Source organism: Polistes dominula, unplaced genomic scaffold (assembly GCF_049000335.1).
Source record: "Polistes dominula isolate Pdom_NZ unplaced genomic scaffold, Pdom_raw_medaka contig_79, whole genome shotgun sequence".
Taxonomy (NCBI): domain Eukaryota; kingdom Metazoa; phylum Arthropoda; class Insecta; order Hymenoptera; family Vespidae; genus Polistes; species Polistes dominula.
Window position 1 is genome coordinate 4058167 of NW_028300916.1, and position 17279 is coordinate 4075445.

General features: G+C 29.5%; 1 protein-coding gene and 1 long non-coding RNA gene across 3 annotated transcripts in view; one reads left to right on the plus strand and one right to left on the minus strand.

Annotated features, from left to right (window-relative positions):
- Nucleotides 1-17279, plus strand: part of if (integrin subunit alpha inflated) — a 65683-nt gene that overhangs the window by 30459 nt on the left and 17945 nt on the right. For both annotated transcript variants that reach the window (XM_089170812.1, XM_089170813.1), the window contains exons 4-5: nucleotides 5366-5537; nucleotides 15150-15211. In XM_089170812.1, the coding sequence (XP_089026938.1) occupies nucleotides 5366-5537; nucleotides 15150-15211 (234 nt within the window). The remainder of the gene's footprint in view (nucleotides 1-5365; nucleotides 5538-15149; nucleotides 15212-17279) is intronic.
- On the minus strand, nucleotides 1252-3078 carry LOC107072978 (uncharacterized). The gene is made up of 2 exons (XR_001476672.2): nucleotides 2470-3078; nucleotides 1252-1892 (listed from the first exon to the last, which is right to left on the minus strand). It is a non-coding gene; the product is annotated as an uncharacterized LOC107072978 (long non-coding RNA).

Here is a 17279-nt window from a genome sequence, read left to right on the forward strand (position 1 = left end):
TCACGACTTTCTAATGAAGGATTTAAGTTTAATCTTTTCAACGAGCCCTTTTTTCAAGATACTCAATTGTACTCGACAGGGATTAGGTTTCTTAATCCGAAAAAAAAAAAAAGAAAAAACGAAAGATTAAACCTTTCGGAACTCTCAACGTTATCGACTTTGTAAAAGATCAAAACTCATTGTATTTTTTAATGACTTCCGTGCAAAGGAAGTAACCTGATTCACTGCTTTCAGTGTTATATAAATACTTAGGTATATCGTCGAAGATGATGTATTGTGTAGAAATCTTTATATACATGTGTGATAGGAAGAAGGGTGTATTAGGGTGGACAACGTAGAAGAAGATCCTAGAGTCTTTTCTTTCCAATTTAAAAGGACTGTCAACTATCTTAAAACGTGAAGGAAGATCTATCCGCAAGAAATATCAAGTTGGTTGGGTACAGCCAACCAACGATGATGACCTCATTCGCACCCCTAAAAATAACTTCAGTTTTCTTCGATTTCTAAACATTTTTAAACGATCATCCTTTTTTCTTTTTTTTTTTTTTTTTCCATCTCTTATCTCTTCCATTTCTTTTATCTTTTATATTAGATTTATCGTTCGAAGAAAGATTCAACGATTTTTCTTAGAATGGTGAAACTGTTCGTGTCAAAGGAAAAATCATTTTTGGCATTTGATGTATTCGAAGATTTGTTTTTTATTTTTGACAAGCAAATTTTGAACAAACTTTTTTCCTATTTCATTTCGTATTGGGTAGTTAGGGTTTTTTTTTATTTTATTTTTTTTTATTTCGTGACGATAGGAAGTATCTTCATGGGTGTTGTTTGTACGCGTGCGCGTGCTCGCACGTGTGTTACACGTTTTCAAAAGAACAATAAAGGCCGCAACGTGGATGCATGCATGCATGCATACATGGTGGAAAGGAAAAGAGCTTTTACGACGATGCGAGAGAGATCAGCTGCCGTTTGGTTTTCTCAATTTCTTGGCTTGAATCCAATCGGCCGATCGTAAAATTCGCCGAAGAATCGTAAATGGCTTGAACACCACCACCACCACCACCACCACCACCCTGCACACAACGCTTGTTTCTTCCTTTCAAACGTCTTACCACAGCAAAAATTATTATTTTTTTATTTTTTATTTTTATAAATTTATCTATGAATTTATTTGCATGTGTGTACGTGTCAATCTGAATATATATATATATATATATAAAATAATGATTCATAATATTAGTCATAATAATATAATGCATCACGTAAAATTGTTTTTATTATTTTCATTGTTCTATGTATACATTATTTGTGTCTATGTAAATGTATGTGTAATTGTACGTATATATGCACATTTTTATACATGGGATATACATGTGAATGTATTATATTTTTTACTCGTTAAATTAACGAACGATATTTCACACTTTTGTCTTACCCCGTTCACTGAGATATGCTCGTTGAAAGGTTGTGAAGTGGCTCGACGAATAAGACATTAAAGGAACACCATGTTATTTTAGCCATGTTTTAAAGCTACCTTGAGTGGTCCTCGAGTTGTTCATACAGATCGTATTTGAGTGATCGTTAAAAGTAAAAGAAGAAAATAAGAACAAATCATACAAATTTGATACATATCGTATTTCTTGAATAAAATCTTATTCCTTGATTTCTCATAGATGATGTTATATATGAGATTGGAATTATTTCATATGTTTGCTATTTCTATCATTCTTATCAAATATCATCTTATGAATTCTTTTTCGTTCGATATAAAATAATAAACGAAAGAAAAATTGAAACGTTTAGCAAATTATTGTCACTCTGTGTCCTCCTTCTTATTTTCTTATCATGTCAATATTTTTTAATATTTTATCTACTAAACGTAGGTTCTTATCATTCTGAAACAAATTAGATTTGTTTGTAATGGGATTTGAAAATACATATAATCATTTTCTTTATCAATTTTCAATCGTTTCAATCGTTCTAAATAACAATATTTAGTTACATGGTTATTTTTGAAAAAAAAAAAAACAAAAAAAGAAACGTGATCCAAGTAAATAAAGGACACTCGTTAGTGGATAAACAAAGATAAAAATAAAGAAAAAAAAATTTATACATATATTAAACTTATAAATTATTAAAATTTATAAAAACTATGAAAATAATAAATTAACTAGACCATTAAAATAATAATAATTTAATTATTATATAATATAAATAATTTATAATCTTGTATCAACAAAATCAACTTTATCGTTTTCTATGAAATCAGATATTCTATCCAGAAAAAAAAAAAAAAAAAAAAAAAAAAACAGAAAACAACGAGAGAACTGTTTCGTGATTAAAAATGGTTAAAAAAAAAAAAAAAATAATAAGTAAAAGATAATTTAAAATGTTGAATCTATTGAAACAGAATGGTGATAGTATTCTTTGAAATGAAAGATAGTCGTTGATCGAATAAAAGTAGGAAAGAACCGTTTGCAATCGAATTCCCTAGACTTGCTCGGCCGAGTTCTTTCTTCTCATGGTTTCAGTTGATCTCGATGACTTCCTTCCTTCTTGTCTTCCTTCCTTTCTTCCTTTATTCTTCTTTTTATTTTCGTTCGATTCTTCGGCCGAATTCCGCGCGGCACCAGTGAAAGGAATCGCTAAAGGTTTCTTTATTTGGTACTACCGATAAACCGTTTCTTTCCGTTTACGGGTTTCGACGACGACGACGACACAACATAGTGTCCCCTAGCTTGCTAGGGCCCCCCCCCCTCTCTCTCTCTCTCTCTCTCTCTTTTTCACTCATCGTCTCTCCTACCGCCATTATTTTCTCTTGGACGACATAGCACAACACAAACCGAAAGTAGAAATGTGCTCGAGAACGTACTTAACGGGGGTCTTCTTTGCTGCTCTTCACCGTCAAGTACGGCATTGAGTTCAGACACACTGTGATGATGTGATGCATCATGCTGTTCCTTGCTACTGTCTTCCTCTCCAACGTTTATCATAGCGGTAATCCTTCAACGATTAAGTTAAACTGGCGCAATGGATAAATTACGCTTACTTTGACTGTCTCATCATCGTCTTCTTTCTATTTATTTTTTACCTTTTTTTTCTTTTTTTTTTATTATTATTATGTTCATATGATACACACAACACACCATCTGTTCTAACTAGAATACTTTGATTTGTTTGAAATGATATTTTATAACTATATATTTTTTTCTTTTTTTTTCAATATGTTTATAACTTCAACTATATATTGAACAAAATTTATAAGTATCATTAAATAAATTACGTTATTTTGATTCATTCATCATTTTGTATTTGTCTGTTTTATCTTTGTTAATATGATGTACGGGCAACGTCATTTTAATTTATTTAAAAAATATATTAATCATATTTTATTTCATTATGTTTTACATCTTTAACGATCAAAGGTGTATTATAAATAAATTATTCTACTTTAATAACACAACATGCTTTTCTCTCGTGTTTGTTTCGTTAAAGTTCGATTGAATGGTACACCATCTGTTCTCATTGGAATTATTCTGATTGGTCTAAAAATATTTCGACGTTTTTTTTATTCTCAATACGTTTTACCTTGAAAGATTGACCTAAACTGGCTCAATGGATAAATTATGCTACTACTTTGGCTCATTGTCTTCTCTCTCTCTCTCTCTCTCTCTCTCTCACATTTCTTTCATGTTCATTCATTGGTACTTAACCATCTGTTCTCATTGCAATACTCTGATCATTCGTTTCAAAATATATATTAAACATTATTTTATGAAATTAATTTAACGAATTGAGTTAATTCGTAGAATGATTTTCGCGTGAAACAACTTAATTTCATAAAATGATTCGATTAGAATTCTCTCTCTCTCTCTCTCTCTCTCTCGTAATTCTTGATTAAAATAAGGATAGATAGATTGGGAATATATAGTGGGTGTAGAACAACACCCTGGTTTCAGTGTAACAACAACAACAACAACAACAACAACGTGTCCCAGATACATAAAGGGAATTGCGTGCGTATAACGACGAAGCTCGTTGTAACTTGGGCCCTTAATTGGCTCGCAATTAATATTGCCCTGTGTGTTGCGTGCATCCAATGAAACCGGTGTATGCATTCGTATAATTCTTCCTCAAAAGGGTTAACAACAGAAAGAGAAAAAGAGAGAACTAGTAACACGTGCATGGTTTTACCTCTGGTATATGTATGTATGTATGTGTGTGTGTATATGCATCTGAAATCAACGTTCGAAGCTCGTTAAGGCTCGTTTACACGGGCCAACCTTGAAAAACGATTAAAATATTAACGTGTTGAAAATGCGAACAATAAGAATTATGCATGTGTTAGCTCAAGGCAACCTTTCGGAATGCAACTATCTTCGTTTATTCGTCTTTTTATTATTATTATTATTATTATTATTATTTCTTTTGATTTAGTTCATAACGATTTATTATATGTATTGGTATAGTGTAAAAAATGAAAGAAAAATATCAAGAGAATCGAATTCTTTTCACCTGTCTTACTATTTATTATCTTCCCCTTAGGTCATTGGTTGCTTCTGTTAGCTAATAATAAATTACAAAAGATCGACTTAACCCGATTGGATTATTATCGAGTCAGAAAGAACGAGTATAAGGGTTCGGTGAATAGTTGAACAGGATGAATTCGTCATGATAATCATCGATGTTATTATTTAATAGATATAAATATACAAAATGGTGGTATGAATGAATTATTTTTGGTTGTTATCAAAACCGTTATTTCTCGCTTCGTTAAAGTTATTTCGATTATATCATCTTGATAGTGAAAAAGCGTTCTTGCGTTTCGTGATTTGAGTTCGTGATAAAAACGTTAATGCGAGATACGGTTCAGTAACGTTCATATATATATATATATATACACACATATATACAGTAGTTAATTATACTAGTTAAGATAATTTCTAAATACAGCAATGATCTATACGAGTTACGTAAAATATTCTAACGTATGCTAATAATAATTATCCATGAACTTGGAAAGTAAGTATACAAAGTGACGTCATTTATATGATCACACATTATTTCTTTTTTTCATAATAAAATCAAGTTCATCATCATCGTGAAACTTTGAACGTTGTTAGGCATTGAACGTGATCATGAAGACTACTATAACTACTACTACTTGTTAAAATGATTGTTTTTATTACGAGCATTGTATCGAGTTAATAAAGCAAATATTCAAATACTCACATGCATGCACGCATACATGCATGCATCAGAGAAGAGAAAATACTTATAAGAATGAAGAAATAAACTCGTATGATGTGTTTGACTTGACTTGACTTGACTTAAGTTGACTTTAACAACAATTTTCTTTTTGTTACAGGCATGCGCACCGAGATATATTTGGTTCTCCCTTATACAACCAAGATACGATCCTGAAGATCCTAGATCAGTGAAGGAACCTAGAGCTGGTAATCGAAGAGATCCAGTTGGTACTTGTTGGGTCGTCGACAAAAATTTCAACGAAACTCAAGAATTTTCTCCTTGTCGTACGAGTGAGTATTTTTCCTTGTAATTTTGTTGTCTATTTTAATTTTTAATTAATTATCAAGAAAGTTTTATTGGAGTATTTTATCTAGGTACCTAAAAATAAAAAAAAAAAACTAAGAACTTTCATGATTTGTGGTACACAAGCTGACCATTACTATTCCTATTCTTATTCCCATAGTTTTATTTTCTATTTGAATTTAATTTCTTATTGATTAACAAAAAAATTTTACCAAAGTATTTCATCTAGGTACCTAAAAAACAAAACTAAGAACTTTCATGATTTGTGGTACACAAGCTTACCATTACTATTCCTATTCTTATTCCCATAGTTTTGTTTTCTATTTGAATTTAATTTCTTATTGATTAACAAAAAAATTTTACCAAAGTATTTCATCTAGGTACCTAAAAAACAAAACTAAGAACTTTCATGATTTGTGGTACACAAGCTGACCATTACTATTCCTATTCTTATTCCCATAGTTTTGTTTCCTATTTTAATTTAAAAAAAGGTTTCATTAAAGTACTTCATCTAGTTACCCTAAAACAAAAATAAGGACTTTCATGATTTGTGGTACACAAGCTGACCATTACTATTCCTATTCTTATTCCCATAGTTTTGTTTTCTATTTTAATTTCTAATTAATTAACAAGAAAGTTTTTATTGTGAAGTATTTCATTTAAAAATACCTAGAAAAGAAATAAAAAAAAAAAAGAACTATCATGATTTATGATACACAAGCCGACCATTATTCCTATTCTTAATTCCTATTCTGTATTTAGCTATCGGATTTTACAGAAAAACGTTGAAGAATGATGTCGTGACTTATGTTAAGACTACTACTATACTACTGTGTTACTATAGCTGGTGCTGTTATTGCTGGTGCTGGTGCTGCTGCTGCTGCTGCTGCTTAGACTCAAGTTCGAGTGCTATAAACAGTCGTAAAGTGGTTCGTCTTGGCTTAAAAACAGAAGACAGTCCTTGGCTACTGTCTCTTATTTCCCTTTCATTCTTCTTTATGTTCATCATCATCTTTTTCTTCATTCGTTCGTTCGTTCGTTCATTCATCTTCTTCTTCTTACAGTTCTTCTTTTCATATATTTTTTTTTCTTCATCATCATGTTAACGTCATTAACGCGGAGAAGTTCAGGAGTCTCGAATTTAGCTATGGTTAAGGTAAATCCTTGGATGAGTATTGGGGTGGGGTGGGGGTGGGGGTTGTATCCGAGGAAAAGAAGAAAGTTTGGAGGATCCTCAAGGATTCTCCTCTCAACGACATATGGTCGTGTTCTCGAAGTATAGCAACCATAAATACGCCTATAACGTAACAGGATACTTCCTGCCAACCCGTAGTTATATTCCCTTACATTTACCTTCTTCTTGCTCTTGTTGCTTTTTAATGACAAAAGACACATATCGACTTTCGTACTTTTTAATACTTCTCTCCTTAAGTTAAGCCCAAGTTTTCTTTTTTTTTCTGTGTCACGTCATTTGGTCATTTTTTTTTTTTTTTTTCTTTTTAAAGAGCAAGCAACGAAATTCAATTAGCTATGGTGACAAGACACACGATGATGTAGTTCAATATTTAACACTAATTATATTTAAATACTATTTTTATCATGATTTTGTATAGGACCCAAAGATTCTGTGGACCAAAAGATCCTCTGTGGTTGGAATTATAGAATAAAAATAAAATGTAATATACCCTGAAATACCTATTGGTCCTATTTACATATTTATATGTATATTTTTATACTATATTATTATATATTATTATTATAATTTACTACTACTAATACTATATATATAATTATACTATGTTATTATATATTATATTATTATATTATTATTTATTATTATTATATATTATTATTTATTATTATATATTGTTATATATATAATATTATATTAGCTAATATTTAGAATATTAAACTACATATATATATATATATATATATATAGTTTACAATTAAATTGTTGCAAAGAGATAACACGAAACGTGCTAAAATAGCATTTTTCGCGTTATCAATTTTGTCTTTATCGACAAAGTAAAGTAACTACCGTGTTATCTCACAAAAGCAATAGATATCTCATTTTACGAAGAGGAGGAGGAGGAGGAGGAGGAAGAGGGTAGGGAAACGCATTACTTCGAAATTTCGATTATGAAGCAAGATCATCGTGTGGTGAGCTGTGAGCTCATCGTTGAGAAATTCCAAGCTCGTGAGTCGCGTAATTAAACAATTTGTTGGATATCTCAAAGAGAAAGATGAAAAGAGAAAGAGAAAGAGAAATAGAGACAAAGAAAGATAGAGGAAGAGAATGAACTGTTAAAAAATAAACGCGTACTCAAACTAATATTTCCTAGAAATCGGATTTTTTTTTTTTGTATTTTTCTTTTTCTTCTGTCGTCAAACAATAGTTAGAGAATTGTAGTTGTATTCGCTCTAACGCATACTTCATCACTTCACGATTTATAACGCGTTGCGTTTTATTTTATGAATGGAAATAATAGTCGTCGTCGTCGTCAGATTTGCAACGAGCATAATAATTGTTCATATTTATTGAGAAAGAAAAGCCACATCCTTTCATGGGCCCGTATGTCACTCTCGCAATGTTTTATCTTTAGGATACTGTAACCACTATTACCCATATTACAACACAGCAGGTACACTTGGCACATGTTTGTGAAATTTGTCATGAGTAATTTCTTTCGTGGAAATGAAACGTATGATATTATACTATTTTCGTAACTGACATCAAAACAAACCTGTTAATAAGTGACAAACAAATGCATATATTTTTTCTTTAAAAAAAAAAAAAAACAAAATGCTTTTTCCCAATCAAAATCATTCGATTATCTTGTATTTTAAGAATCTTTTGATCCAATTTTTATATTATGTGTCCTACACAAAATCCTAACACATTCGCGACCGTTGACGTGAATTCACGTCATTTAAAATTTAGAAAACTTTGATAAAAATACATTTTTATATTTAATTATTTCCATTTAATATTTAAATATAATTCTATTTTTTATTATATTATATTATTTAAATATATAAATTGAAATTAATTCATTATTTTTGTCGGTACTCAGTATTAAAAAAGGTAAAAATGTGTCAGGTCGCGAATGTGTTAATTTGTAATTTTTAATATTTCATATTTTTATATAATATAATTATATATAATAATTTATTATATTATATTAATTATATTTGTAATATTTAAGTCTTACACAAAATCGTGGTAGAAATAGTATTTAAATATAATTAGTGTTAAATATTGAACTATATCATCGTGTGTCTTGTCACCATAGCTAATTGAATCTCGTTGCTCTTGTATTTTTCTTGGAAAGAAATCTGAAATCTTATTGAACAATTTCTATTGATCAAATTTCATTCCAATGAAACATTTTTAAATTAATTTGTAATTACTTAATAATGTATAAACTATGATATGTGTTGTTTATAGAAAATCATCGTAACAGTTAGGTGTCAATTAAATGAAAATAAAGTAAAGACAAAACGTTAGAAGTGCATTCCACTACGACACGTTTCGCAGCATCATTTACTGCGATATGAATGTTCTGAAAAAAAATGATAATTAGAAGGCGCCATAGAGTGTAAGCTATACTAACTCAACGTTGTTCTAACGAGGCCAATTAGCACTTGATCCCTACTTGAATTACGATCGAGCTAGCCACATCCCTGTCTACTTGTTTGCTTGCTTGCTTGCTTGCTTGGTTGCTTGCTTGTTTGCCTGCCGGTTATGTTGCTGCATGTTTCTTTTTCCGGCTTGCCGATTCATTAAAACAAATTGTTGAGTGACACCGAAGCAATTTATTGTCGGTGTTTCAACGTAAAATTCACGCTAATCGTTACTTTTGTCAGGAACGACTAATAATTCGCGTTAAAATCTATGACGAGTACGAGGTGATCATTTTGTTTTTTTTCTTTTTTTTTTCTAAAGATAATAATACAAAAGATATTAACAAAGTATTGTGTTTGATAATGGAACGTTACGTTAAAAAAAAAAATAAGTATAGAGTATGTAACATACTTTTATTTATTATTTCGATTAATAAATTAAATAACAAAATGTTAACGTTTAATGGTAAAAAAATATTAAACTTTCTAGGGGATAAGAATAAATTGTTGTTGTACGATAATTAAAATACAACGTTTAGTATATAAAACAAATATATATATATATATATATATTAATGTTATCAAGTAAGTAATATTAATATATATATTAATATTATAAGTATTAATATTATCAAGGAATTTAAAAATAATAAATTATACAATTAATAAGTTTTGTATTTGATAATGGAATACTTTATGTTAAAAAAAAAAAAAGAAAAATAATAAGTGTCGTGTGTACCATATACTTTTATTTATTATTTTAATAAATAAATTAAATAACAAAATGTACACGTTTAATAGAAACAAAAAAATAATATTATACTTTCTAGGGCTAAGAATAAATTGTTGTACGATAATTAAAATGCAACGTTTAGTATATAAAACAAATATATATATATATATATATAAAAGTAAATATTAACTTAATTAATTATTATTATACAAATATATATAAATAAAGGTTTTAATATTATCAACGAAGAATTAAAAATAATAAATTATACAATTAATGAGAAAAACAGATAACAAAGGAAGGTCAATAACCGATAATAAAAGAATAAAGAAATGGCCTTCTAATTTTTAAAGAAAAATGATACGATAAAAAGGATAGGAGCGGGGGCGGGGTGGGGTTGAGGGGGGGGAAGAGGGGAAGGAGGAGGGTGTATAATAATACATAAATGCGTGGACGATTTCTCTCACACGTTTGCAGCATCCGAGAGTATCACAGTGACTCCATTCATCCCATGTAACTCGATTAAGAGACGACGTCCGACGCGGACAACGCGATTCTCAAACCACTCGACTTTATAATTTCGATTCTTTTCATCTAAAACAATCTTATATGATCCTTTTTTTTTTTTTTTTAAATTACACACATGAACACATACACACAGACACAGAGATAGATGCCAATGAAAGTTTCGTGAAAAATTTCATGTGTTAATGAAATATATATATATATGGTCAATCGTTATAATTGAATTAAATATTGTTCAAGATTACTGAAGTAGGGTCAATGTAACAGTGTGTGAGTGAGTGTAATGTAAGAAATGTAGGTTCGAATGAAGGGGAGAATATCCGGTCTGTTCCCCGTCGAAGGATCTCGGCCGTGCCTTTCTTCCATATACATGTACACACATAAACACATACTTCCAACAAGTTACTAAGAATTTTGATGTACTAACGTATATAAACGTTATGAGAAGACTGACATGGACTTATCGGTCATTTTGGACGAAAACTCTGCCTGCCAATCATACAATTACATCTATCTAATCTTCTACTTGTCAATTTGACTCACCATAGAAATGTGATAAACAAATAATAATAATAATAATAATAATCTTTTATTTAATTATTAGAGATATGTGAAATAAAAGAAATTGAATGAATATAATCATGACTATAAAATCATTCGTTCGTTGATAATTGAAACTCACATATCACAACGAACTACTTCCTAAACACACTGTAAATCTTCAAAACGACTTATTCATAGATGTCAACATATCAACTGACCCTATATATTCTCTCAATAAACGCTTTGTCACCCTTTTCTATGACTCTATCGAGATTCAGAGAGTTCTTTTAATTAATTCATTCATCTTTCTTCAACGTTTAATCACAGACTTGAAATTGTATTATTGTGTTTGTTCTTTTCAAAATATCCATATAAGAAAATAAAAACTAAATGTAAACAACTTGAAAAAGAGAAATTCATGAAAGAATTGGAATCAGGTTAATTACGATGCATTAGAATTAACATTTTAATCATTGAAATTGATTTTCTTTTTATTATTATTATTATTATTATTATTTTTATAAACGGATCGACAAATACCTTTTTTTTATTAATTCTTTATTTTTTTTCTTCTTCCATTAGGTATATCGTAAAATCGATTATGAGTTATGCGAATTTCTCTCGTACAAATTTCGTTTTTATCTATTTTTAACTTAATAGACAATTTACGTTCCTTCTCGTAAGAAAATCTCAGGAAAATTCCACACTGGGTTATGCCAAGGTATATTATGTTGTACTTATATATATATATATATATATATATATATATATATGTATATTTACCTAGCACGCATCATACGAGTTTCATGCGTGCATGTGCGTGACGTAAGTTTACTCGTGTGGACGACGGGGTTTGGCTTTGCTGAGGTCAGGGATTCAAACCGGGGGAGATGTGATCTCAGAAAACAGATTTCTCACGTTCAACGTTTTACGTTGAAAGACTCTCAATGGTTGGTTTGCTAGATATCGCGAAACTTCATCTTATTTTTAAACGAATTCGATATCTTTTTATCTTTTAGTTTGATGATTTTCTTTTAACGGTTTGATTGTCATTGGTTGTGGTGGTCATTGGTGATCATCGGAACGTTTGAAGTATTTAGAATTGATAATGTTGAATTAAAATTTACAGTTAACGTATTTTAAACATATTTATGATAATTTATATACTTTGAATAATTCATTTACTTATACTTATATAAATATATATGTATACAATAATATAGTAATAATATATGTATATAATAATATACTATAATATATTGTAAATATATTGTATATAATAATAATAATAATAATAATAATAATAATATAACAAAATAAAAATAAAAAAAAATATATTAATATACTATAATATATTGTAAATATATTGTATATAATAATAATAATAATAATAATATAACAAAATAAAAATAAAAAAATATATTAATATACAATAATATATTGTAAATATATAATAATAATAATAATAATAATAATAATAATAATAATATAACAAAATAAAAATAAAAATAAATAATATATTAATATACAATAATATATTGTATATAATAATAATAATAATAATATATGTATATAATAATATACTTATATATAAAACGTGACTATCATTGAATAAAAAATTACTAATTTTTATTAATGAAATATTAAACAACAAAAAAATACTATACCCTGTGTCAGTCAAAAGTGTTCAACTTTTCTTTTCAAGTTTTTCGTTTTTTTTTTTTATTTTTATTTTCTTGTTGTTCTTGTTCTTTTCTTTTTTTTTTTTTTTAAGTTAAAATGTTATAATTTATCGTTAGATATTCAAAAAAGAAAACACGAGTCACCAGTTTGCTTCATTTTTTCTTTTTTTTTTTTTCCTTTTTCTTATCGAACTCATAACTTTTCTATTTTATCGTTGACATTGTTTCACTCCCATACTAAGTTATGGGATATCGTGAACTCGGGGCAAAAGTTTAAGACCACCCTGAGAAATAAATATTTTCTTTTTACTGATACTTTTACCATCCATTATTTTCTAGTCTCCTACTTTTCATTTTCTCTTGCTCTTACATTTTTTGTTTTTTGTTTTTTTTTTTGTTACTTTCTCTTATCTATGGGACGGGGGAGGGGAGTGGAGGGGAGGGGAGGAGAGGGGGCCGTTCCGATATAGTCGTTGACAAACGGAGTTAATGTTTGACTGAAAAGTTCGGAAGTTCTTCCGTCACTGAAAAGATAAGAAGACTATGAATAGTATGTGAAACCAAAAAAAAAAAAAATCAAAAAAAAACAAAAACCCTTGCCTTCCTTTTTTTATTTTCTTCTTCCCTCTTACGAGTGTTTTTTTTTTTTAACTCGTTCCAATCTCAAAATAATTTATTCAGAAATTTGATAAAAAATTGTTCTTTATGAATCTAATTAAAGAGACTTTTGAATCAAAAAAAAAACTAAAAAAAAAAGAAAAAACAGATTAGAAAAATATAAAAAGAATAAATTCATATATGGGTTGTTGGAAAGTACACGCACGTGTACCAAATATGGTAGAGTAGGTTCTCATACATATTCAAAAGTCGAGCATGTACGTCAGTAGATATTTTCTTTTTTTTTTTTCTTTCTTTCTTTCTTTTATAATGAATTGTACTGTATATGGTATAGGTTTACACATGAATTAATAAAAAAAGAGATAGATAGTTTGAAGTAGTAATAACTAATAAATTAAATTAAAAAAAAAAAATGTTATATGTCAAAGGAATACAGTTATCCTAAGTTACGATATAGTAGAATCAATCGATAATTAAATTGGTATAAAAAAAAAAATTAAAAAAAAATTTATACATTTTTCTTTTTTTTTTTTTTTTTTAAACATAAAATTATAAAACATGGATTATTCCGGAAATAATATTTAACGTGTAAAGGGAATAGTCATGCGTAAAGGTTAATTAATTACACAATATTTCTTATCTTTGAAATATTTCTTATCGAAGTGGTGTTCCTGTTCGGCTGTTACGGAATTTTCTATGGGGAAAGAAAAAAAAAAATCAAAGAGAATTAGAAGAAGAAGAATAAGAATAAGAATAAGAAGAAGAAGAAGAAGTAGAAGAAATTTTTGTTTTGCTCAAAGGCGAACTGTTAAAAGATGAAGAAAATGAATCGTAGAGAGAGAGTCGGTTAGTAAAGATCGATCCAAGGTTAATGATGCGTGCACCTAACCATTTAGGCGTATGCACACGATGCCTTTGAAACTTATACCCAGTTCAACTTCCTAGTCGATAATATTCGTAATACTTTGTAAGATTCAACCTTCAAAGTTCAAATATACATCGAAATATGCTATACTCTTCGCTACTTCCGTTATAAGTAACACGAATTTCAAGATTTTCAATTATTTTCTCAAACTATTATAATTGAAATTTTTTTTATGAAATTTCAATAGAATTTGATATTTTTTGTTTTTTTTTTCAATCATTTATATTTAGTTTATGTTTATGAAAATAATATAAAAGTAAAAGTAACACAAATTTCATGATTTTCAATTATTTTTTGAAATTATTCTGTAATAGTTATTATATATATATATAATATAAATTATATATTATTTATTATTTATTATAATATATATTATTATATTTATTATATTATTAATACTTATTATTTTTATTATTTATTATATTATAAATTATATTATTTATTATTATTAATTATATTATTATATTCTATATATATAATATATATAATCATTTATATTTAGTTTATGTTTTTAAAAATAATATAAAAGTAAAAGTAACACAAATTTTATAATTTTCAATTATTTTCTGAAATTATTCTGTAATAGTTATTATATAATAATATATATAATATAAATTACACATTATTTATTATATTATAAATTATATTATTTATTATTATTAATTATATTATTATATTATATATAATAATTATTTTATAATCCCATGATTTCAACGGAATCTGATATTTTTTAAAGACACATTTTTCAATGATCCATATTTATAAAAATAATATATAAAATTTTTTTCTCAATAAACAAAAAATATATAATACTACAAATACATCGTGAGAAAAGTAGTTTAGTACAACACGAGTTTAAAGAATAAAAAAGACAAGAAAATATATATATATAAAAGAAAGGTCATCACTCATTGTACTTACACGTAATTGTTCATTTCCGTTTCAGGGTTTTGGGGATACCACAGGCAAGGCTCTTGTCAGGCGGGTCTGGGTGCCGCCATGGCTAAGGTAACTAAAAAACATATTTTCAACTAACTTTCATTTTAACTTTCCCCGTAGCTTTTCTAACGTGTACAAAAAATACAAAAAAAAAAAAAAAAAAAAGATAAAATGGCTAATGCAAATCTGTAAAGAACCTTTAACGGTATAAATCCCTAAAAAGAGAGGGTGAAAGGAGGGTATATAAATATAGTGTGTGGTGTGTCCCGGTCGGTGTTGGGTTGGGAAGGGTGAAAGATGTCAGGAAAAGAGTTAAGGGACGATGCAATGGGAGAAGGGGGAGGGGCGGGAAGGAGGGGGGCTCAGGGAGAACCGAATATGGCGAGGAATGCGAATTCCAATGCTACGCAACACATCCCCGATGTATTTTGTATTCTTATTCTTACGGTGGTTTACCCACGGTCCTAAAAGCAATCGGTAAGATTCTCACACACACACACACACACACATATACACATATACTTTCTATCTTTTTGTATTTCTCTCTCTCTCTCTCTCTCTCTCTCTCTCTCTGTTTCTCTTAACACGGTCGATTGTCTTGTCTTGTCTTCGAAAACTCGCTTTTCTGGGGTCCCGTCGTCGTATCTCGAAGACTGGGTTCTTCCCCCATACCAATCGGGTCAGTAATCGACGAGGACTTTGGGTAAAAGATTTTTCATCGATTTCTTTGAAATACCATACACATTCCTGAAACATTACGGAAACAAAACGAAGTGAGGGTGAGGGAACTTACAAATACATATGAAGAAGATTTATACTCGGTGTGACACTTGTGTAACTCATCACGAGTTACCATCTACGTTATTTGTCTCTTTTAGTTACTTCTTATACCTTTTTTTTTCTTTTTTTTTTTTTTTATTCTTTACTTATTTATTTATTTATTTTTATCTTTCCCCCCCCCCCTGTTTTTCTTTTTCTTTCTTTCTTTCTTTCGATCGTGTGACCTACCAACTTTGAGATCTAATCTCTCTAACATAAACGTAAGAAAACGTTCTCGACACGAGACGACGATGTTGTCGTAGTAGCTGGGACTGGGACTTCGTATAAACTTAAAGTCACATCAGATGAGGGGGAGGGTGAGGGAAAAAAAGAGAGAGAAAGAGAGAGCGAGAAAGAGAGAGAGAGAGAGTGGTTTCGCGCAGCGGGGGACAGGTTCGATTGCCGCCAAAGAAATAGTGGGACAATTCCGCAAGCAACTCGGCTATCTTCTTCCTTGGATGTATAATTCAGAATTGTCCGGCTCTTATGGCAGATGTTTAATGCATGTTTCCTATACCCGGTGCCAGGATCGTAGCCGACTTTTACTCCACTGCGATTCAAAAACGGCATTCAATGTTAATACCCCGCCCTCGCTTAGACTCAATCCTCACCGACCACCCACCCACCCACACCCCCCCTTCCTCACCACCTGATACATTTACCCGCGCTTACGAGAAAATCGACCCACCCCCCATCCCCTCTTCGTTCCATCCACACTCACGTTTCATCTTTCCCCCATAGACTCTCGTTTTCCTTACAGCAACAAGTGTTGATCTAAAATTTATTTAAATCGATTAGAATGGTTCAATGTATGTGTGTGTGTGTGTGTGTGGGGGGAGAGGGAGAGGGAGGGGTGATTAAAAAAAGTATTGGTTATCCTGAAAGTTCGTGCCGATTTTGACGGAAGATTGAAATGCAACACGCATTTAAGTTTTTTGGTATATATATCTTTTTTGGTATATATTTAATTAATAATAAATAAGTATGCGATTCTGTTTTACAACTTTTCTTCATCTTAAAGGGTAACTTACAAATTTTCTTCTTTCAGAACTTCTCAGGTTTTTCATTAAAAAAAACTTTGTACCACTTATCGAAAATCGGCACGAATTTTCCGAACAACCCAACACTAGGAGTGTACCTACCTAAATGTTTTAATAATTTTTTTTTCTATTTTTCTTTCTTCTTTATCAGTTATTGTTAGAGGTTTTTCAGTAAAAAAAACGTTGTGCCACCTATCGAAAATCGGCACGAATTTTCCGAACAACCCAACACTAGGAGTGTACCTACCTAAATGTTTTAATAATTTTTTTTTCTATTT